Source organism: Ammospiza caudacuta, chromosome 14 (assembly GCF_027887145.1).
Source record: "Ammospiza caudacuta isolate bAmmCau1 chromosome 14, bAmmCau1.pri, whole genome shotgun sequence".
Classification (NCBI taxonomy): domain Eukaryota; kingdom Metazoa; phylum Chordata; class Aves; order Passeriformes; family Passerellidae; genus Ammospiza; species Ammospiza caudacuta.
The window spans coordinates 3,981,316-4,004,869 of record NC_080606.1 but is presented as its reverse complement, the minus strand read 5'-3'; the positions used below and the strand labels follow the sequence as shown (position 1 = coordinate 4,004,869).

Below are 23,554 nucleotides of genomic sequence, written 5' to 3'. Positions count from 1 at the left end.
ATCCTTTAAAGACAAGAGTCTGTAAACAGAGATGAGGAGGTGTGACTAACTCATAAAAAAAATTGAAAACAGGGAGGAAAAAAAGAGAAAACACCTTGTTGTTGTCACTTTGATAAAAATGACAAGTCCAGGTATTTTGTTGTTGTTACAAACACTTCTAAGACAGAGAAAGGGATTTGATGTGAACAGAGGAGCTAGTGTTAACCCATTTAAATTAATTTGGCTCAGCTCATTTGCAGCTAAGGGGATTAGATGGCTCAGGATTTGGTAATGTGAGAGAGTGTTTTCCCAGACAGGTCACATCCCATAGTCCAGGCCAGGTCTGGATGCTTTGGGGGAGGATATTTCCAGTGCACACAAGAGAGAGGCTCCTGCATGGAGAAAACATTTATTGCTCACGTGCCAGGAAAGCCCCAGCACTGAAAAGCTGGGGCAGCACCTTTGTGCCCTGGGTGGGAAGGTGAGAAATGAGACATCCAAGGGGCAGCTTGGGAGAAAATTCCACAGCTGCCAGGCAGGGAAAACTGCTAAATGACCTCAGCTGTGAGCCATAGTGGCAACCTGGCCTGAGGGTGGAGTGGCCTGGGAAGGGAGGGATAGGATAGAGAATAGATTAGGGATAGGACAGAATAGGATGGGATAGGATGGGATAGGATAGGATAGGATAGGATAGGATAGGATAGGATAGGATAGGATAGGATAGGATAGGATAGGATCCCACATATAGCAGCACCACCTCTGCCATTGGGGGTGGTTTGGCTGTGAGGAGGAGGGTGGTACTGTGGTTTTCCAGGTATTTTGCTGCACTCCTACCTCCTGGCTCTGCAAGGAGTGTTATGATGCTGGGGAGGGATCCAGCCCTAAAACCTGCTTTAAAACCTGTGTGCCTCTGTGGGCCTTGTAGCACCAGAACTGGTACAGAGATGGAACATTTGGCATTGTAAAGAGTGTTTTTGAGGCTGTGATGAGTCCTGGGGGTTGGTCTGCTCAGAGACTGAGATGGGGCAGCTGCCTGTGGTGAGTGTTTTCTGGTACATGGTTAAATATCCTGCTGACTTTTGCACCCAGGGGTTCAAAGTATCTTGTGTCTGTGTGCAATCGTTCCTGAAGAGCTGCCCCTTTCAAAAGCAGGTGCTGGGCTGGGAAAGGAGGAGCAGGAGGGAGCCAAAGGCTTCTGAGCCTGCCCCAGCTGGAGGAGCAGAGTCTCTGGCAGTGCCCTGGCTGGCTCTAGGAGATGAGGCAAACACAAGCTCTGAGTAAAAGCAGAAGGACTGGGCTCTTCCTGAGTCCACCAGAGCTTCCCAGGCAGGCAGAGCTGTGCCCCAGGGCTGCTCTGGCAGGGCCCTTGCAGAGATGCAGTTCCTGCCAGGATCCTGACAGAGGTAGGAGGGAAGTCTTCTCAGGTGGAGCGGTGTGGGGGTGGCTGATGAGCGTGGGCACAATGCTTCACACTGCTGCTGGGGAGAAGAAGCCTGCCTTGTGTTGCTTTGCTGTCACTCTACAACAGGCACTTGCTTGGCAAGCCCTGCTGTCCTCCTGCTACTACTCTTGGTGGAGGAAAGCTGGAGGAACCTGGGATGCTCAGTGTCTCTGCTTTCCTGGGATTTGATCAGTGTAAACACAGGGAAATGTGGTCTTGCATAGTGCCAGCTCTGCAGAGAACAGGGAACACCAAGTGTGTGCCCTGCAGGCTGCAGAGCCTCAGAGCTGGTCCCTGTGGGTGCCCTGGGAACAAGGGGAGGGCAGGTGAGCCTTCCAGGAGGCTGGAGCACTGCCTTCATCTGCCAAGGGTCAGGTCTGGACCCACCTTCTGCCATGTCCCTGCTCCAACAAGGACTCCAATGGCAGTGACACCCCTGCAAAGCAAGCTGGCCATTGTCTCAGCTGGGCACTGCCAGCTGTAAGGGATGGATGGGAGCTGGCACTCAGTCCTCTTGGTAAAGTTGCTCTTATAGAGTTGATTGCTTGGACCCAGTGGTCAAAGCCAGCGTGATGATGGTGAGTTCTGGTGAGGTGATGCAGTTGTGTGTCTCTAAATTAGAGACAAATCTGAGAACTTCTTTTCCTCTTGCTTTGCTGTAACCTTACCAAATGTGCTTTGGATCCACCAATATGCATCACCTGGGCAAGAGATTCACAACCAGAAGCTACTGGAAGACTGTTTTCATCACTGAGGATGAAACAGTTTTAAAAATCTCTCTCCTGAATATTGACCTAGGCCTCTTCCAAGAACAGATGATGCTCTGGGTAGTCAGTAACTGTTTTCAATGCTGAGAGCCGTGTGTGTGTGTGTGTGTGTGTGTGTGTGTGTACAGGTGCTCTGCTGGACTAGGTCCACTGGCAGTCCAGATGCTGTCAGGCTTGGTGTCTACTCACTTGTTCCAATTTTAAGCCTGTACATTTGAGACTTTGTTTTTATTCAGCTTGGGTAGCTGTCTACCAACATCTTTTAAAATCAACCTTGATTTAGCTTCCTCTGTAATCCTTCAATCCCTCTGGGACAACCTTTACACTGTTTTTTGCAGCCAGCTGATTGTTCTCTCTCACTTCCAAATTTCCATGGGATATTTGCAATATCCCATTCTAATACCCACTAATCCATTAAAAATACCCATGAGATAGATTAGGTAATCCACTGTGCCTCACAGATTGTGTTCCTTAACTCTGTGCTTCCCCTGGAACAGCCACAGAGCGGGTGCTGCACCTGCCCTGGGAAAGCACTGTTCCTCCAGAAGGATCCCTCACACTGGCTCAGCAGCAGGCACAGTTTGCTTGAGAAAATGTTCTGTGACTGCTCAGGTCCATAGGGAGGCTTCATGTGACAACAGGCTGGGACTGTGGCTGCTGTTATCCAGGTTAAGCTGTGTGTTTGCAAAGAGCATCTCAGGGAGCAGAGCTGGCAGGAACAGAGGTCAGCCCTGCCTGCTCTTCAAGGGCTGTGGCTCCTCGCTGAACAGGAGCCTCATTGCTTGCACCATGGTTGTGTTTGGATATTCCAAAAATCTGCTCAGGAGGTGAGCTGTGGTTTTACCCTTCCTTAGATGTTCCATCCTACCTTTGTGCTGTCCTTGATGTCCTGGTGAGAACTTCCTCCAACTTGGCATTTTCCTTGGGAATTCCCAACTATTCCCCTTTCTTAAATAAATATTTCAAGGTCAGTTGTCTGACTGGATGAGGTGACAATGCCAGGAGAGGACAATGGCACAGGTAATCCTCATTATCCTCTATGCACAGGGTAGTGCTGTGCCTGGTGTGGTGTAGATGGATGGAAACCACACCAGGGTTAGGCAAGATCTCATTCTGTGCCTGGGCTCAGCGGTGTAAAAAGGACCAGGGACTCCCTAAAGGAGTATGGGAAAATGTAGGAAACCTACAAAATACCAAGGAAACCTAAGAAATACCCAAGAAACTGTTTTGTACCAGACCTACTTGGAGAGCAGCTGCAATCTCCATGGGAACTAGTGGTAGTAGATATCCTCCCTGCCCCTGCAGAGCCGTGAATCCATGGGAAAAGAGCAGGCATTGACATCCCCAGACACCCTGGAGGCCAGCACCCTGTCTTTTAGCTCCAAAATCCCACTGAGAGATTCTTCAGCAGTGACAAGACCCTCATAAAACCTGTCCCTCCCCAACAAAAATCCAATAACAAATTTGCTAACTTGCCTTGAGACCATCTCTCCTTCTGGTGATGTATAAGAGTGTAAGGCCATGGAGGGCTTTGCCCTTTTAAATCCAAGGGATTCCATGGGGTGACCTGCTGGGAGTAGAGGGAGAGCTCCAATATCAGCCTCTGAATGTGTTTGATGTTTCTGGCTCTTGTGCTAAACCTGGCAAAAGAAATGCACAGCACTGGCTGTGTTTGGGGGAGAGATCATGGAAATAAGAGTGGAAAAAACCAAGTGGGAAAAGGATTGGAAAGTGTTAAATGGATGTTTAAACCTGGATTTTATTGGAAAAGTTTGAGTAGGTTCTTAAGGGACCCTGCTGAACTCAGTGCTTCTAGATGTCACAGCAAATCAGAGGTGCTGGATGAAAGTGGTTCCCAGAACATTTCTGCTTTCATGATACATGGTCAGCTTTTCTTGTTCCTCAAGCAACGTTAACACTAAACTGAGTTTGTGCTTGATGCTGTACATAAGCTAAAATAAAAGGAAAGGAACAGGAAAGTCAGTGTTGGGAAACTTCTTTGTGATTTGGCTTGTGTAGCCTGCTGGGCTGGCATCTTTTAGATGTTCTCTCACTGCTGTAGCAGAGCTCTGGTCCTGAGATCTGTAAGCACAGCTATTATGCAGACAGCAATTTGTGAGCTCCTCTTGCAATCTCCCTGTGTGCTGAAAACCCAGGAGCATTTCCATTCTGCCTGCAATGGAGTGTAGTAAATTTGAGTGTCCTGACAACAGGCTGGCCTCTGAGTTATCTTTTGGGTGGTTTCAAAAAACGACAGCACAGGACTAATTAGTCCATCAGCCAAAAATGATTCAGGGCTATCTGTTTTGGGAGGGCCAGAGGGAGATTTATGAAGAGGACGAATGTTTTCATCCTGGCAGCAGCTCCTCAGCCAGCAACAAGCCCGGTGCTGGATGTGCCTCCTGCACCTCCAATTACCTGGGAGCTCTTGGCTCCCAACTAACCACGTCTGTCAGGCCTTGTGTAACCAGCCCATGACGTGGGCCTGGCTCTGAGCTGGAAACACAAAGCCAGGCTGCCCCCAGGTCCAGTGCTGGGAACAAAGCAGAGGAGCAGCCTGGGTGAGCCATTTTCTACAGAAAGGACGAGTGGATGCTGAACGTCCCTGCCTCGTTGAGGAGTGTAGAGTGAGGACTGGAGGGAAAAGTGCTGGCAGTGGAATGACAATGACAGGCTGTGTGCTGGTTGTGCTTGTGGTGAGACTGAGACTGCCCCAAATGCTGGTTCTGTTGGGTGAGGGTCACTGAAAATGCAAGAGAGGCACTGTGGTTCCATGGTCCTTCATCAGCAAACCTGGCCCTCTTCCTGCCTGCACCAACCTTCTGGGCAGCAACACTTCCACCACACAGGGCAGGGCAGCCTTGTCTGGGACTAGCTGGTTTGGGGCTGCCCTTCAGCTTCTGGAGGGTTTGGACTGAGGAGCAGGTTTTGCATGGATGGAATTTCATGCCTATGGCTGTTTACCATTGCAGGGTAAGGCACAGACCTGTTCTATATGTAGGTTTAGTAACTGAAGCCTCTAATTTTCTCTGGTTGGCTTTGTTTACTTAGCAGAAGACCTAAAAGCAGTTTTCCTGCTGCTGCAGGGATCTCAGAGGCTGGTGATGCCACAGGCAGGGTGCAAGCAGGGAATGCTGAGGCTCATGCACAAAGCTGTCTTGAATAATTTCTCCTCTTGTCCAGAAGAGACAGGGCTGTGCTCACTCCTGCTGCACGCGTGGTGCACTCCAATGGCAGGAGCTCAGCTGCCCCTTTGCCATCTCCAACCTCCTCCACAGAGTGAGCAGTTCCAAGGATAGCTGCAGTGGATTTGGAGATGTTTCTGTGGTTTTAGGAAGATTTTGTACAGAAGATGTTCCTTTCTCTTTTGTCTCTAGGAGTGTGTCATTGCTTCAGTGGCTGGTTTGTGGATACCAGGCTTTAAAATAGAGATGTAGACAAATTGGCAAAAGGCCAGAGGAGAGCAGCACTAATTGTCAGAGCTTTAGAAAACATGACCTCTGAGGAGAGGTTGAAGAAATCAGGTGCATTTAATCTAGACAAGGCAGTATGGGTGGGGGAGGGAGGGGGATGTCATGGTTTCTCAGAACATAAAAGCTGTTGTTAAGGAAGGATGATTGATTTATTCTTTCACTGTTGTGGAGGGGGGGGGGGGAATGATGAGACCAAACTACATGTAAACTGCAGAGAAGATTTGGTTTGGATATCTAGGAAAAGCCTTCAGTGCAGTGAAATGTGGGAAGGTATTGTTCAGGGAAGCTGTGAAATTTCTGACACCCTGTTAATGCCTTTGTTCCTGTAGCTCAGACTAAAGGGTAATTTTCAGGCTGATCCCTGTCCCTCAGCAATGCAAACCTCGGCTCTGCCAGCAGGGCCAAGTCCACGTGGGCAGGAATGCAGGGACCAGCATCCTTGAAGCCCTGGCTGCAGTTCATAACAATGATGTGGTTTCAGTGAACCATAAATGCAGTTCTGCTCTCCTGCCCACTGGTTTGGAGTTTCTTTGGCTGTGTCTGAGCTTCAGTTGGACATCTGAAGGCAGAGGAACCTGAGCTTGCTCTGGTGTTGACTTCCTTGGGTAGGAGTGAAGAGGGGACAGCTTGGACCTCAGCTCTGGGCAGCTGCCTGAATGACCTGTTTCACTGGATTTTGTGCTTTTACCTTCAGTGAGCTCAGAACCAGGCTGGGTTCTGGAGAGATGTCCCAGTCCAAGCTGCCATCACCTCTGGCTGGAGCGCAGGCACACACAGGCTTGGAAACACAACCATTCCTCTACACCTGTGCCAAGTTATTTCTGTTCACAACGTGACTGCAGGTGCTGGGGTTTTGATGCATTATAAAATAAAATGTGAAAGTAATAACTGGTTGCTGGGAAAATATTGCAGATTAGCACAACTTGTTCTCTACCTTGACTGTGTTTATATTTGACATGTATCACTTGCAGAAAAAGGACAGGTTTTATTATAACTCTTTTGTCTGCTTCCCTCCCAACTTCCTGAGTGCATTATTCTTAGGCATCAAACCTCTTCTTTCAGGACAAAATGTTGGTGAACTCTCCAGTGGTGGTGAGAAACAGGGATGTGTGAGGGTGCCATTCATTGGTAAAAGTGGCAGAATTTCTCACACTCCCTCACTCGTGATCTTGCCTATAAATCCTTCCCAGGTAGAAGCTTTTTCTTTAAGGGGAGGAAGCCTAGATCTTTGTACCCACTGGCAAGGCACAGATAAAAGCATGGGCCTTTAATATCAGGTTTACTTCTTTTGCCCTGTCTTGGATCCACAAATGCAGAGTTCTGTCTCTTCTGGACAAATCTACAGATGACGTTATCCCATATTTGAAATACCCTACTTTTGTATCCCTCTTGCCTGAAGCTATTAACGTTGGCAGAATTGATGTCCTTTGTTTATTTTTCTGTACTACTTAAAGTCTGAATGTTGGGCACCAGCTGGCCTGGTTTCCCATTGGGCTGCATTGAGAGTCAGGACATATTTTAGTGTTGGCTGTGTCCATGCTCCTGAATGCCTGTCCTGAGCAGACTGGGAGCCAGCAGGGCTGGAGAAGGTGAAATGGCTTCCCTGGCATCAAGATGAAGTAGTGCAGTAAAGGCAGGGCTTGCATTTCATTTTTTGTAGGACAGTCACACACAGGAGCCCACGGGCTGCACACCCTAGGGCTTGCAGGTGGGCAGTGCAGCCTCCCAGATTCTCTGATAGATGGGATGTGGAAGAGCTGGCAGTGCCAAGAGGAGCCCTGCTGACTCTGCAGGGAGCTGATCCCTCCAGCCCAGAGCTGCTCCTGGAGCTGGGAGAGGGGAGCTCTGGAGCTCATCCCTGGCTCTGAGTCACTGCATGACCCCGGGCACTCGGATGGCATGGTGATGAGCACAGCACAACTGTCTGCATGCATAGAATGCACTGCACAGGCTCTGGCTTTGACAGATATCTGTGCATCCCCACTGCCAGAGCTCCCCTGCTCTACCCACCCAGCCTGCTCTCACTGGGGGAACAGCCCTGGGTAGTGCTGGGGAAGGAGGGGATGCACAGCCACAGGGACACAGGCACTGGTGGGAATGCACAGCTACAGTGGCACAAACACTGGTGGGGAAGGAAGGGATGCACAGCCACAGTGACACAAGTACTGGTGGGGAAGGAGGGGATGCACAGGCACAGTGACACAAGCACTGGTGGGGAAGGAGGGGATGCACAGGCACAGTGACACAAGCACTGGTGGGGAAGGAGGGGATGCACAGGCACAGTGACACAAGCACTGGTGGGGAAGGAGGGGATGCACAGGCACAGTGACACAAGCACTGGTGGGGAAGGAGGGGATGCACAGCCACAGTGACACAGGCATTGGTGGGGATGCACAGCCACAGTGACACAAGTACTGGTGGGGAAGGAGGGGATGCACAGGCACAGTGACACAAGCACTGGTGGGGATGGTGGGGATGCACAGCTACAGTGGCACAAACACTGGTGGGGAAGGAGGGGATGCACAGCCACAGTGACACAAGCACTGCCGGGAACAGGCTGGAAGCCAAGCAGGCAGTGGGGCACTCTTGGAGGGAGCAGCACTGCATGACAGAAAGGCTCTGGAATGGGAATGTGGCTTCTGCCAGGCTCTGCTGCAGCCCTGTGCGTGGCCCTGACTCTCCTCCTGTAACTCATTAGCCTGCAAGATCCTCAGGGCAGCGCTGACTTCCTCCTCCTGCTATGGCTTCTATCACAAGGCCCTGATTTCAGGGCAAAAAAAAAAAAAAAAAGACAAACTATCAAAGTGAGACTTCCTAAAAGCTTTGCTGTGCCTGTGTCAGCCTCTGGCACAAAGAGGCTGCGGGAGGATCGTGTCTCCCTGGCGTGACTGTTGGTTATTTTCCCACCTGGCTCCCTTGTGAAGGATGAAGGCACAAGCACAGCTAAGATGTGTCTGGAGTGTGGCTGTGATGGCATCTTCAGAGGCTCCACGAGGTCTCCTGAGCTCCCCTGCCTCGGGCACCCTGTCAGCCAGCCCGGGGTGCTGGAGCCTGCGCTGCCTCTTTAAGGAGATTTGCATAGCAGGGCCTAATTACAGTGGTTGATTCTGATGTTTTCAGTGTTGTTCATATTCCATTAAAGGATAATGCTGCTTAATTTGCAGCAGAGGGTCTCGGTGAACAGCACACCCAATCACAAGGCACCCCTAATGACACTGCTTCCCTACTTCTGGTAACACATAATTAAAAAATCACTCCATTTCCAGTTGTGTGGTTCTCCCCTCTCCCCCAATCTCCTAATTACTTTCTGAGCCATTTCATGATTATCTGTAAATATTTCAGCACTTAGATCTACTAATGAGTGCATGGAAGAGTTAATACTTTGAGTGGCACAACTGCTTGCCTTTCCCTTTCTAGTGATGCCTTGCAAGGGATCATTTTCCACCTTGCATGTGTGAGGTGAAGGGGACTTTCTTGGGTTGGGATTGGGTTTGTGCTCTGCCTTTGGTGTTGTGGGCCTGAGCAGGGGAGGGGTAACATGCAAAACCCCATTTCCAGCTGCAGGAGGTGTTTTACTGGGTTTGGTAGTGGGTATGTGTCTCATTTTAAATTGTTTTACATGGCTTAAACCCCACAGTAAGGACTGCTCTGGACTGCCCTGTTCTCTAATGCAAGCTGTGCTCTGAAAAACCACCTTACAAATGCTGCTTTTTCACTTCATAGATCTGTTTCCTGTACTTGTCTGGTGCCTTGGGTGTTAAAACTCACTTGGGACTTTCAGGCTGAGTACTCAGAGCCTGCAGAGTGATGGAGGAGTGAGCTGGAGCAAGTTTCCTGCCCGTGGCTTGCATGGCCTTGGGTGCTGAGTTCTTTGTGTGGTCAATCAGGACCACCCTGTGCGAGCCCACTAGGAGCCTGCTGATGGTCTCTGAAGGGATTATTTGGAATAACCAGAGATAATTGTGTTACTAGGGGGTAATTAACTTCCAGAATTAAAAAAAAAAAAATCAAACTTAGGCTGCACTGCTCCTTGGTGTGAGTCTGTAAGTCTGGGAGTGAGAGAAATCAAATCACTTGAGCACATTCAATTTCATGATACTCAGGGATTGTGGGGCTGATTAGAATCAAATCCATGCATTTCTAGGCAATTCCTAAATTGCAGATAAGAGAGGAGGACTTGAATGTGGTCCTAATCCAGCCTATTTGTGTTCCAGGTAACCCTGTCACAGTAGGAATGAGCATCCACATCTCCAGCATTGACCAGATCTCTGAAGTCAACATGGTAAGTTTGGAAAGAAAGAGAAAAATAAAAAAAGAAAGAAAGGGGGGAAAAAAACAACTATAAAATGTTCTTTCATTTTCTGAATGAGATTTACTTCCAAGGCAATGTTTTCTTGGAGGCATCTGGATCTCTGCTGGCACCTCTAGAGTTTGTACCATCTCATCTCATCCAGAGTAGATTCTTTTTCACCTTCTCTGCTGGTGGCAGAGACATCTCCCCAAGTTATGCCTTAAAAAAGTAGATGTGAATTGTATTTTTTTGGTTGATACAAAGGTGGCTTTATGGTCAGTCTGTCCCTGCCAAGTTAAAAACAGTGAGTTTTCATTTGCTGGTGGTAATTCAACATTTCCTTGGAGATCTGTGCTGTAAAGAGAGGCTTCTAATGGAAATCTGGGTTTGGGTGGCATTGATAGATTGGAGCTTTTCATATAACTGTGAACAACAACAAAAAAAGAAATTATCTACTCAGGTAGCGATGGTTTGGGGTGAAATCTGTGAAATTTGATGATTACTTTGGTCATGATTTATATTCATATCCAGGACTGTCCCTCAGAAACCCTCAGCACCCAGAAGGGGACATAGATTGTGTTGTAATTGCCTAAACTTGCCTTTCTCCCTCCTGTCCAGAGGCTTTTCCTCCAGACTCTGCTCCTTTCCCAGGGGCTGAGTGCAGGGGGAGGCTGGTGGGAGCCTCCTGAGAGCTCCTGTCCAGTTCCTCCCTTCCTGGCCTGTGCAGGAGGATCCTGGGCCCCTTTAGAGCTCTTGCAGTTCAGGTCAATTAAAATCCCGCTCTGCCCCTTCTCCCGTCCCATTTCTCTGTCTCTGGCCTCTCCTGCCCTGTTTCCCTGGCCCACCAGCTCTTCTGAGGAGGGGGGTGACACAACCTGACCAGTTGGTTTTGTTCCCAAGCTGTCTGAAAAGCCTGAATTTGTGTTGGAATGACCCAGGGGGAAGAGCCAGCCATAACCTTTATGTTCCTGAGTGAAAGTTCCTTTTGCTGACTCTGCCACCATGCCACCTCACCTGAATTCTCTGCATGACCTGTGGCACCTCACCCCAGTGACAGTGACGCTGGGCAGTGGCTGTGGCCCTAGATTTGGGTTCAGAGGCACTGGGTAGTTGTGCTTGAGTTTAGTCTCAGCTTAGCAGGGCCAGATGGTTTAACCTAGTTCCGTCTCTCTTGCCTGTCAGGCCACAGCTCAACTTTGAGTCATGTCCTCCCCCAGGCTCAGCTTGGACCTGGGTGTCGTGGGGTGCTGGAGCAAATGTCACCCTCCTGCTAGAGCCAGGATGGACAGTTTGGGCTCTGCACTTGTGCCTTAAGACCAAGACTTGCACAGACATAACTGGGAGGGGGTGAGAGTTTGGTTCTCAGCTGTAGCCACTGCTCCTGTGAGCCTGAGTAGCTCTGTCCCAGCACAGAAGGAGAGGGAAACAGAGCAGGCACCAGGGATCAGAGGGATGGAGCAGCTCTGCTGGGAGGAAAGGCTGGCACAGCTGGGATTGCACAGCCTGCAAAAAACCAGCTTAGGCGTCGCCTTCCAGTACCTGAAGGGAGCCCACAAGAAAGGTGGAGAGAAACTTTTTACAAGGGCTGGAGTGACAGGACAAGGGGGGATGGATTCAGACTAAAAGAGTAGGTTCACATTGGATCTTAGGAAAAGATTTTCCCCTGTGAGGGTGGGCAGGCCCTGGCACAGGGTGCCCAGAGCAGCTGTAGCTGCCCCTGGATCCCTGGCAGTGTCCAAAGCCAGGTTGGATGGGGCTCTGAGCAGCCTGGGATAGTCGAAGCCCATGGCAAAGGGCTTGAATAAGGTGATCTTTAAGGTCCTTTGCAACCCAGACCATTCTGTGAAGACAGCTGAGCCCTGCAGGGGCTGGTGCAGGTTGAACCTCCTGCTGGAGAGGTGTCCATGGACTACAGGGGCTGATCAAATGCTTTGTCCAGCAGGTAAGAGCAGGGGCTCACAGCAGAGAGGAGAGCACCACATTTACATGGCAAGGGTTGGAAAGCGCTGCTGTGGATCCTGCAGAGTTTGAGCAGCACAGGGATGGACACTGAGTGCTTTGATGGTGGTGGCATGGCTGAGGTCAGGCTGGGCTCCACTGTCCATGCCATGCTTCTATAGATGTGAAGGAATGTCACTTCTAGACCTTGATGATCCTTCCTGGCTCTCTGTTTGACAAGAAAAATGTCCTGCTCATCTTTCCTACATAGTTTGAGGCAGGAGGAGAGGGTGTGGAAAGGTTTGGGGATGGGAGGTGAGGTGGCTGTAGGTGAGAATTTATTCAGGACCAAGATCTCTGAGCACTGTGGTGAGGGAGCTTCAAGAAGGGGTTAAGAATCAGAATCATCTTAAAGAACAAACATTTAGGAGCAGAAGAGTTCTCATGTGATGTAAGTGTCCAGGCTGAAGGGATTTTATGTGCATCATTCTTCTGTGTGACAGATGCCCCGGGGAAAGGGCTATGTTTTACCCCTGCTCTGGACATGGATGCTGGCAAGAAAAACAAGGCATTTTTTTGGCATCATGTGTGCTTGGGAAAGGATCTGTGCAATGAATAAATTAAAGGCACACAAGTGAAGCTGAGTTGTCATGGTGACCAAATAGCTTCTATTGTTCCACAAGGAGTGTTATTACTTACTACCCCTTGTAGGATAATTAATTAATCCTCAGACATCTTTTTGGGAACAATGGCCCTGGTGCTGGGGCTGGGCAGGCTGAGAGCCCCCAGCTCTCCCAGGCCTTTCCCTGGGACTCCTGGCGCCTGCTGGCTGCCTCTGGTGGGGAACAAGTGCTGTCACTGACCAGGCATTGCATGGGCTTGCAAAAGCTGCTTGCCACAGGAGTCCAGCTGGCTGTGGAGCTGTGGAACAATCCAGCTCCATCCACGAGCACTCCTTGCCCTCACTCCCATGGGAGCCGTGTTCCCAAAGTGGAGACGTGGTGACATTCCTGTCCTGGAGGACACAGGGCTCTCTGAGGAGGCAGCACAGTGATGTCCTTCTGCTGGGACAGACAGACACACATTGTTCCCAGACACTCTGACACACAGAACACTTCGCACTGTCTGTAGATGCCATGTGTGTTCTGACACCCAAAGCTGATGCACCCCTGTGACCGTGTTCACAGGGGTTCTTGGATGAGGGAAGAGACGAGGATCTGACTCCGTGTTTCAGAAGGCTGATTTATTATTTTATGATATATATTACATTAAAACTATACTAAAAGAATAGAAGAAAGGATTTCATCAGAAGGCTAGCTAAGAATAGAATAGCAAAGAATGACAACAAAGGCTTGTGGCTCGGCTTTCTGTCTAAGCTAGCTGGGCTGTGATTAGCCATTAATTACAAACATCTAACACGGGCCAATCACAGATGCACCTGTTGCATTCCACAGCAGCAGATAATCATTGTTTACATTTTGTTCCTGAGGCTTCTCAGGAGGAAAAATCTTGAGGAAAAATCTTAATGAAAGGATTTTTCATAAAAGATGTCTGCAACCCCCAGCTCCCTGAGGGCCATTCCCAGATCCTGTGCCATGCCAGGCTGCAGGATGCTCATAGGTACAGTGGCAACCTTCTCCCAGTCATGAGAGACCAAAACGGCAGCCCTTATTTTAAAACGTGTCCCCTCCTGGTCCCCTCCTGGTCCATGGCAGCTGCTGCCTGTATGTGGTCAGCCATAGTTTCAAACTCTAAACATTTTAGAGTGCTGCTTTCTTGCTGTGTACCCCCCTCAGCATGGCCAAGCAACGCTGAGCTGCAGCCTCTGTTCTTGTCAGTGATTAGAAGGATTATTTGCTGAGCCAAGATCAGTGACATCAATTGAAATGCCTGGGGAAGGATGCCAGGGGCCAGGCCAAACAGGTATTGGGGAGGGCACATTTGAGTGGCAGACCCTCTGGGAAGTGCTGATCCATGAAGATGGAAGGCTTCACTGGAGCCTTTTCATCTCCTGTACACATTTGCAAGGTGGGGATTTGAAGGCAGGCTGAGAGGAGGAATGTCTTCCTGCTGCTGTTGAGCAGCTCAGGTGAGCCATGAAGGACAGAGGAATGGTGTCTCCTGGAGAACTCACCCAGCCCTTCTCCTTTGAGGTGACCTGGGATTGAGTTGCAGTGAGCAGGGTGATGCCTGGAATGGCTACCTAGTGTCGCCCTGACTTTTAAAGATTTTTTTTTACATTTTTGTAAAGAACTTTCTCACACACTTTATGTAAATAACTTATACATTCTTTTATGGAGGAAGAGAAATTTGATGGACTGTTGGTTTGTCCAGTGTCATTGGAGAGGTGGCACTGTCACCCTCCAATTCACTGTCACTTTTGGAAATCTATAAATGTTGGAGTCAGAAATTAAAAATTCTCTTTTTACCTTGGAAGAGCTGCTTGTGCGCGTTGTGTTATTTCATGTCCTACAGCGACAACCTAGAGCAGATGCCAGACAGAGTTAAAATAAAAAAGTGTTTATTAAAGGCCTTTAACAGGCACACCTTGGGCAGTGCAGGAGCCTGGCAGAGGCTACACCCAAGATGGACATGAGTTTTTTGGGCTGATATAAGTTTGGCCTATTTGCATATCAGAGGTTCATCCCCAATTACAGCTTCATGTAATGAAGTCACATTGCCTCAGTTTGCTTCCCTCTAATTTACTTTTGTTTATATTTATTTGGGCTGTGATGGTGTCCTTGGCTCTCAGGCCTGGGAGGATTGTTCTGTCTGACCAAACTGAAGTGAGCTTCCCAACACTCTGTATGGAGTTCAGAGCTTCACACTAATGCATTGCAGGGTCTGAAAAACAGAAAAGCTAAAGCTCAAGGCATCAAGGGAACCGCCTGCAGGTGTTTATGGACTCTTGTTGGTGTGCAGTGGCACGGGGGCAGTGACACTTTCAGGTCTCTTGGTGTGGTGCCAGGTTCCTGAGGAGTCCAGCAGCGTTTCTGAGCTGGGGAATGCAGAGCTCTGGCAGTGTGGAGCTCATGTCACTCTGAGCTGGAGCAGGCTGGGGGTGTCTGTCCTTGTGCTTCATGGTCTGAATGCTGCCCACAGTCACTCACCTAAGGGCCTGCTTCTGGGGATGCAGTTCTGATGGTGTCCAGCACCAATGGCTTCAGAAAGAGCTGCAGGTCTTTCCCCACTGCTGGATGTCCTTCCATCCAGCTGAGGACTCAGGGTGTGCTGTAGATTCCTGCATGATTGGACTAGACAAGAACTAATCCTTCCAAAGCAGCCTTTTCCCTCTCTAGGCAATCTCTAGGGATGTATTTTTCTAGCACCAGACAGTTCAGACTCCCTTGAAGTATTAATGAACTATTTCAATAAGGAAAACTACCAGAAGTTTTGTATGCATTTGAAATAAGAGGAGGTTACCCTTCATAAGGCTTCAATTTTCCTGCCCTATGATCTGTGCAGTCCTAAACCTGCTCCCTCCTGTGTCTGCACACCGTAGACAGCTCGGAGCATCCAGCCATTATAGTCATGATTTCTTTGTGCCTCCTATAATTTATTCATCCCAAGATGCTCTCCTACATCTGCAATAACATCATTTCAGTTTGTTATAGCACCAGCTTTAAAGTTTTATAAACCTGATGACAAGTTGAAAAGTTACAAGAGGATTGTTGCAGAGGGCTAGTGTAGGAAACAAGGCTTCCAGACAAAAACATTTGCAGGAATAGGGCTGTGAAAGGAAGGATGCCTGTGGCATTGCCAATTCTTTTTGCTGGGGGACAACCTGCAGTGGGGAGGGGTTATGGGTCAGGGCATGGGGCTGGGCAAAGCTGACCTTGATGTTTTGCTTCAGAATGGTCTGGGTTGGAAGGGATTTAAAGCTCATCTCATTTCAAATCAGGACACTTCCCACCACCCCAGGTTGTTCCAAGCCCCATCCAACCTGGCCTTGGACACATCCAGGGGCTGCCACAGCTTCTCTGGGCAGCCTCTTCCAATGGCTCACTGCTTCCCAGCCCCGTGCCCCTGCTGCCAGGCTGTGCCTTGTTGGAGTGACTGCTCTGGTGCTGGCACTGGATCTCTTGGAGGTTACAGCAGGAAGCATCGTGGCTGTTATTGCCCAACTTCTCGAAGCTTGCTTCAAAAACAAGCTGTCTGGTTTGGCAGATTTCCCTGCTCAAGAGATGTAAAGCATGTCTCCAGACAACCATGAGATGCAATGGTTTTCAATTGGCTTTTAACCCAAAATGAAGTGGACCAGGTTTTGTGTAAGAGTGTTCTTGACCAGGACAGTTCATCCTACAACCTGTTATGCCATCAACAGTGGGGCATCACTCTCCTCACTACATCAAATTTTCCATCTTTTGGGCATGCTTGAAATAGACTTTGTGGTGGAATGTGTCCTGAGCAGGCTTTGCAGTTCTGTTTTCACTGGGATATATGTACACCTGCAATACTGGACAAACCCAACTTTGCTGCAATGTGCCCTTGAAAAGGATTTTCCATTGCTGTAGATGTCTTGAGCTTTAAAACCCAAGATTTTAAAGAAGAAAGTTTTACTATTATGCAGTGCCTTTTAGTACCATCTACTCTCTTGAAATGTGTCAATATTTTCCTTACTCTTAATTGAAAACGTTCTGTTTTGTTGCTGTCTCTTTTCAATGGAGAAATGATGTGCAGATACTCCTCAGTCTCTATGTCCTTGGGTATCCAAATGTTTTTTAAAAGCAAAGGTTAAAGCATTTAAATCCTGCAGTCAGGGTTTTCTGGAGTTATGTGCTGTGAGATACAAGTATGACATGACACTCCAGTGCTGCAAATGTTTCTCTGTAGCCTTGGGTATCCCCAGCCCTGTGACACTGTGGTATCTAAACTCTGTATGTGTGTATACATCACATCTTCATATTCAAGGCTGCTGAATATTTAGGACTGCCAAAATATGGGAAAGCTAGGAGGTTGGTGCTGAGCTGCAGCTGGTGCTCTGTCATGGTGCTGCAGGGAATACAGTCCTGCTGGATTGCTGGAGGCTCCTGGGATGGAAGGGTTGTAGGTAGCAGACAGGGCTGTGGGGCCTTACTGGTGGAGAAGGATTCAGGGGGCATTCATGTTGAATATCAGGAAAAATTTCTTCCCTAAATGAGTGGATAAGAATTTGAACAGGCTCCCCAGGGAAGTGGTAAAGTCACCATCCCTGGCAGTGCTCAAAAACCAAGCAGACCTGGCAGTGTGTGGTGTGGTTTAGTGGCCATGGGGGTGTTTGGTCAAAGGCTGGACCTGATGACCTTGGAGGTCTTTCCCAACCTTATTGATTCTATGAGTCTTGATCTGCTCATGGTGAGGATGGCAGAGCTCTGACTTGGGGTGGGCAATACCTACAGGCATGGGCAGGTGGGGTTTTGAGCTTTTCTTATTCACAAGAGGCTACTGTGTGAGCTAAACCAGGGTATTGCAGCAGCCAGCCAGGATGGAACGTTCCTTCAGGGCTGAAAGTGCCTGTGCCCTCCTCTGCTGGGGTCACACAGCTCCTGTCCCTTCAGCTCCTGGTGTGGGGGGCTGCAGTGCATGGCATGGCTGGGAAATGAAAGAGTGCTGCTTCTGTGCACTGAAACTGCAGCCCCTGGAGGGGAGAGTTACCAGGGCAGGCAAAGGTCCATGTGCACACTGCCATCAGTCACACAGGACCTGCTCACTTTGCTTCTCCAGCAGTGGGAAGTGGGAGACACACGACCACTGGGCTGGCTGAGGGAAAGCAGCAGCATATTGATGGTTTTTCCTGCTGCCGGAGGGGTGTTTGGAGCAATAAAAGATGGCTGTGGCAGGGTGGAGAGCAACCTCCAAACCACGCTGGACTTGGCAGCTTTGAGATGCTCTTGTTTACATGCAGGAGGCACAACTGCCTGCTCTGTGGCTTGTCTGGAGAGAGAGCAAGAGTAGAAATGCACTGAGCTTCAGAAACACCTTTGCAAAGCTGATGCCAGGGACACACCTCACCTGCCATCCTTAGATTTGTGGGTAGGATTGTTTTGTCCTTGCAGCAGTGATATCCTGTGAGTGCTGAGGCTTAGGGTGCCTTTCCCATCACTGACACTCTAAACAGCCAAGGATCAGGTGTGGACACCTGCTCACATCACATAATGCCCTTCTTTAACAGAATTCCCACTGGTTGTGCTGAAACATCCCTTGGATTGAGATGGATCGTGAGGACAAGGAAAGCGTCTGGCCTCAGGGGTGCTCTGCAGGGTGGTGGTCAGGGATTGGGGGCTGAAGTTTAAACAAGGAGTGGGCCCCTATCTGCCTGAAATATGGGAATGGTTATTCCAAAGGGGTTGAATAAAATAGTCAAGAATAAAGTGAACTCGTCAAGGAGCCTGAAGTGCTCCCCATTCACTGCTTCTGAAATCAGTTGCAAAGAGATTGTCCCAGCCTAAAAGCTGGAAAATAGGTCAGTGTGACTCATATGTCAATATTTACTGCATTTATGGCAACTTGTAGAAGGGAAAAAATCTCGCCTGCCTCCCATAAGGCTTCACAAGTTATCCCATTGCCATGGCAGAGCCCTCCCCGTGCCCTTGCTCCTGGTTCTGCTGTGCCTGCAGTGACAGCCCCGTGAATTCACCACTACTTCAGCCCAGTTGCTAAGTAACAAGCCAAAGATCACCATGCAGGCTCTCCAAATGCCGTGGCCAGCTGGGAGCTGGAGCTGCGCAAAGCCCCAGGAATTCCTTTGGAGACAGAGGTCTCAAGGACTCGCTGCCTGTGGAGCAGGGAGCAGCCTGGTGGAGCAACAGTCCTGCCTGAGGGGACAGCTCCTCTGCTTCCCAAAAAGGGCTCCCCTGTGCTTGTGATGATGGGCTGTGACTTTTTCAGCATTAATGGTGACCTTGGATGAATATTTTTGTTGGCCAAATGGCACAATTTGGCCATAAGTAGGAGGTGAACTGTGGGAACCTTGCTGGAGCAAGACTGAACTGCTGGACAAGGGAATGATTCTCTCTCTTGCCCCTGAAGCTTTTTATTCTACTCTGCTTGTTTCTGCCTGGGGGCCTTCCAGCATTCACCTGATATCTTAATGGGAGAGTTTGCAGGATCTCTTTGTCTGCACAATGGGAAATTCTGGGTTATGGCAAAGCTATGGGGTGAACTGGCTGATTCCCAACCCAGAGCTTGGGGTTTGCAGCATGAACAAAACCTGGTGGCAATGCTTGTCAAGAGTGATCCCCCAGTGTGAGTCTTTATCCAATTCAGGGTGCCTCTGACATAGGGAGTAATTGGCGTCTGACTCTATTGATTCAGAATGCTGAACAATTGATTTATTAAAACTGTACTATATTACATTATACTAAAAATATTCTAAAAGGATTCTACAGAAAAGATACTAAAGAAAAACCTGTGACTATCTGAGATAGCCAGGACACAGCTTGGAGTGATTGGTTAATGAATCAAAACAATCTCTATTAGAATTCAATTGACAAATCACTTCGCGTAAACAATCTTCTTAAGACATTCCACATGTGCAAAAACAACAGGAGCAGAAAGTAGAGATAAGAACTGGTTTCTTTTCTTCAGGAAAAATCCTGTGAGAGAGAATTATGTCTCTCTGTGTTCAGAGGATGTGAATGCCACAAGCCTTTGCAGGGTGCTGCCCTCCCTGAGGAGCAGGGAGCCCTCCAGGCCACGTTGTGGGGCTGAGCTGAGCCTGCTGCAGTGCCCAGCAGCAGAGTTCCCATGCTCTGCTCTCCAGGCAGCTTCCCAAACGGGGCCATTCGGGTGCACTCAGAGCTCCCTGAGCTCTTGGGTGGTGCCTGCACCCCACGCCAGGAGAGGATCGTGCTGGGGGGGAGGCGAGGCTGTGGCTGGATGCTTTGCAGCGTGCCTTCAGCTGAACAGGGCTATGCATTGCAGTGCTCCATCTGTTCCTCTAGCAGCCGAGTTATCTTTAGCTCTGAACATGTCAGTGTTGTATGGTGCTGGTATGAACCACTTCAGCTTGCACCCCAGCATTCCTGTAGTAGTTAGAATTCCTACTGCAGAAAACTGCCTGGGATAATTCCCCCCCCCCCCCCGCCTTGCTTAAATTTTTATTCATGTTTTCACATGGCCAAAACTCCCCCCACCTATATATATATTTTTATGTATATACATGTATTAAAAAGCTGGCTCTATTTGTGAGCAATGTTCCAAAGTGCCACCTGTTTCAATAGCAATGTTGCAGCATTGGAGAGGATTACTGCAGAATGCTAAAGTAGCTCTCCCCCCAAGTGAAAGCTTCATCTGATTTGATTGAAAACCAAATTAGACCTTGAGAATCTGACCTTCTGACATCCTGTCATATATACATTTAAAGCACCCAGCAACAGAGAATGTATTTTGTGCAAGGATGCCAGTACCTCAATATAGAACCTAAATCCAAATACAAGTGCTTGCGTGTCGTGCTGGTATTTGAATATGTAAATAAATGGGGCTATAAATAGCTCTATATGTTATGTACATGTTAAGTGAAGGTGGCAGATCCGACAGCTGAATGGCTCTGCTGTTTCTGAATGCTGGGAGAGGCTCCCTGCACGCTCCCCACATCTCTCATGTTTGCTCCTACCCCTCTCAGCCTCTCTGCTATCACATTTTTCAGGCCTCTGGAGAAGATCGTGTGTGGGGACAGGAGCTGTTAATATTCTGAGTCTGTGCTGAGTTGCTAGGCTACAGAGAAAAAGGAACATTCAAGGAAAAGGGATGGTGGAAGGAAGAGGGTCTGCTGAGCTGCTTGGAGCTCCAGAGAGGTCCTCTAGCCAGATGAAGGGATCATTTTGGGGAAGGAGGGCATGCAGGCATGTGGGATGAGCTGTGGGTAGTCCCTGCTGCCGTGGCACAAACAGAATCTCAGGCCAGCCCCAGCCAGAAAAAAATGGCAGAGGAGGGAGTAAAAGGCAAGATGCACTGGTCCCTCCCACATCCCTGCTTGCCAGGTGTGCACAGCTGCTCTCCTGCTGCCTGTTCCAGGCTGTGCTGGGTCACCTGGCTGAGCATGCCATCTCACACACCCCTGCCTGTATCTCCCAGGGGTGCTGACCTCCCAGCTGAGCCTCTGGTGAGGTGGGAAGCAAACCCAAACCATGCTCAGTGCTTACAGGTTGGATCTCACCTCCTTTTCCCTCTGCAGCACCCTGCTACCCCAGCATCCCTAAATCTCCAGTGTGACCACAGGGGAGGACAGCCTGTGCCTTCTGTGTCCCTGACCACCTCCTTTGATGCTTTCCTAGGTCACTGATACCAAAGCATTGACCCTTTTATCCTTCAAGAGTTTGTAGCTAGGTTTGCAGGGGATGTGGGGCTTTACAATACAGAAGCTCCTGTCTGAGCCTCGTTATTGCTTGCCCCATAAAGGAGTGTCAGGTATTCAGCTGTACCAGCTGTGAGCCACCAGACCCTTCAGGTTCTGTGTGTTCCACTCTTCTGGAGGGATGGGTTTGCCCTATGCTTCTCTCTGTATCAGATCCCTCAGAAAAAAAAAAATTAAACCGTGCTTTTGGGTATTTTTATTATCTGGATACTTTATTTACTGAGCTCCCGTGGGCTCCCTGCCAGCTCTGCAAATAGAGCTCCTTGGCTCCAGGACTGTTGGTCCTGGTGCTGCAGCAAGCACTCACTCAGCGTGGACAGGGACTGCAGCTTGTTCTCCCCATCCAGTTGGCTGTGAAGCCAAAGTCTGCTCTGCTTGTGGACCTCCACAGCCTGCTGAAACCTCTTTTTTTTTTCCCCCTTCATGCATCCTGCAATAAGCTTGACTTGTTCAGCAGAATTGGGAGTGTTTCCTACAGCTGCAGTGTGAATGCTGTTTGCAGCGTTACCAGCACCCACCCATCAGGTCTGGGATCCCACAGGCAGCATTGGGGTGGGTGAGGTGGCAGAGGACCAGCAGGGTCCATATGATGGGCACTGCTGCTGGCCTCAGCCTGGGCTGGTTACCTTGGCTTGAGCCTGGAATAACCATGGGGAGACTCACCCATGATGGAGGAGGAGGTACCCATCATCCATCCATTATCCATCCATCATCTATCCATCATCCATCCATCCATCCATCCATCCATCCATCCATCCATCATCCATCCATCCATCCATCCATCATCCATCCATCCATCCATCCATCATCCATCCATCCATCCATCCATCCATCCATCCATCATCCATCCATCATCCATCCATCCATCCATCATCCATCCATCCATCCATCCATCCATCCATCCATCCATCCATCCATCATGCTGGCTTCTTCCATGACAGTAGAAATTCGTCCCTAGAACAGATCCATTGATCCCCTGCCCTTTCCAGCTGTCCAGCAGGACTGGGAAGTGCTCTGTCCACACCACAGCTGCCAAAGCTGATTTCTGACCCTTTTCTCTCTAACATCATTCCCTCTCACTGAGGTTGTCACCTGAGGGGCCACAGATGCAGCTGTGCAGAATATTCACGTGCAAAAAGTCACCCCAGACACAGAGCTGGGTCTCTGGGAGCAGGAGGCAGAGGGTTTGCAGGGGAAATGGTTTGTGTCCAGTTTGCTTGCTCCTGTTGAAAAGCAGGACTTGCTTTTCCAACTCCAGAGCTGCCATCCTCTGTGCTGAGACCATGCCTGACCTAACTGAACCCCCCTGCCAGAAGTACGTTCTGTTCTTCACCATCTTCTTCATCTTCATCTTCACTTCATCATGTTCTGCTCTTCATCATCTACTTCATCCTTCCCACATGATCAAACTTTGCTTTCTACAGGAAGTAAACTCCAGTCTAAATTTTTGGTCAAGCCAATCTGTGCCAGCCTAGCTGAGGTGATGGTTACCAGGAGGTGTTAGTTGTCTTAAATGATTTAAAGGATTTGTTTGCCTCTGGCTAACTCCCGGGAAATGACATCTTTCTGGCAATTTTCAGAGCTTGAAACAGGAAACCTTCCTTCCCTGAGTTAAAACAATGTTTTCAAAGCCTTGTGTGCCTTGATATTGTTGCAGAGTGTCATGGTTTCAATGCTCAGAGCTGGATACACTGCATTTTATTTTGCCTTGTAAAGTAATAATATTGCTTTATTTATAACATGAATTCCTACCTCTGCAGCCCCAAACTGCACTGGAGGTCTTGACAAGCGCAGGGAATTACAAGCTCTGTCTAATTTTTTTCCTCAGGGAGGAAAAAATAATTTCTGTGTTTACACATTTAGCACTTGCCCAGAGATATGGGGGAAAGGTTTAGGAAGCATCACTCATCTTCCAGCATCAACTTTCCTTTGACATAATCCAGTTTTCTTCCTCCATCCTTCTGAGAGCTTTAGAAACTGATATCTTCACTAGTCACTGTTCAAACGTCTCACTCAGACTTAATTTACTCTAATAGGCTGGTTGTTGCATGTTTAATTAAATACCAAGTAATTATTAAAAGCATTTTTGAGCTTTCATGGCTGTATATTAGATATGGCAATATGTGTGTACAGGAGGATGCTGGCAGCACAGGCTGTGAGGCAGGAAGGAGAGGAAAAGGCAGCAGAGAGGTGGGATTGAGGCACCTCACTGTGGATGGCAGTGGGGTACAGGGCTGGGTTAGTGCAGGTCAGCAGAGGAAGGTGAAGATAGCCTTGGAAAACACCAGGGTTTTTTGTGGTGGATCAATAGAAACTGTTTTAAATCACCAA

At 48.9% G+C, this 23,554-nt stretch overlaps 1 protein-coding gene across 2 annotated transcripts in view; it reads left to right on the top strand.

Annotated features, from left to right (window-relative positions):
* Positions 1 to 23,554, top strand: part of LOC131563881 (gamma-aminobutyric acid receptor subunit beta-4) — a 77,591-nt gene that overhangs the window by 16,744 nt on the left and 37,293 nt on the right. For both annotated transcript variants that reach the window (XM_058814078.1, XM_058814077.1), the window contains exon 3: positions 9,875 to 9,942. In XM_058814078.1, coding sequence (XP_058670061.1) covers positions 9,875 to 9,942 — 68 coding nt within the window. The remainder of the gene's footprint in view (positions 1 to 9,874; positions 9,943 to 23,554) is intronic.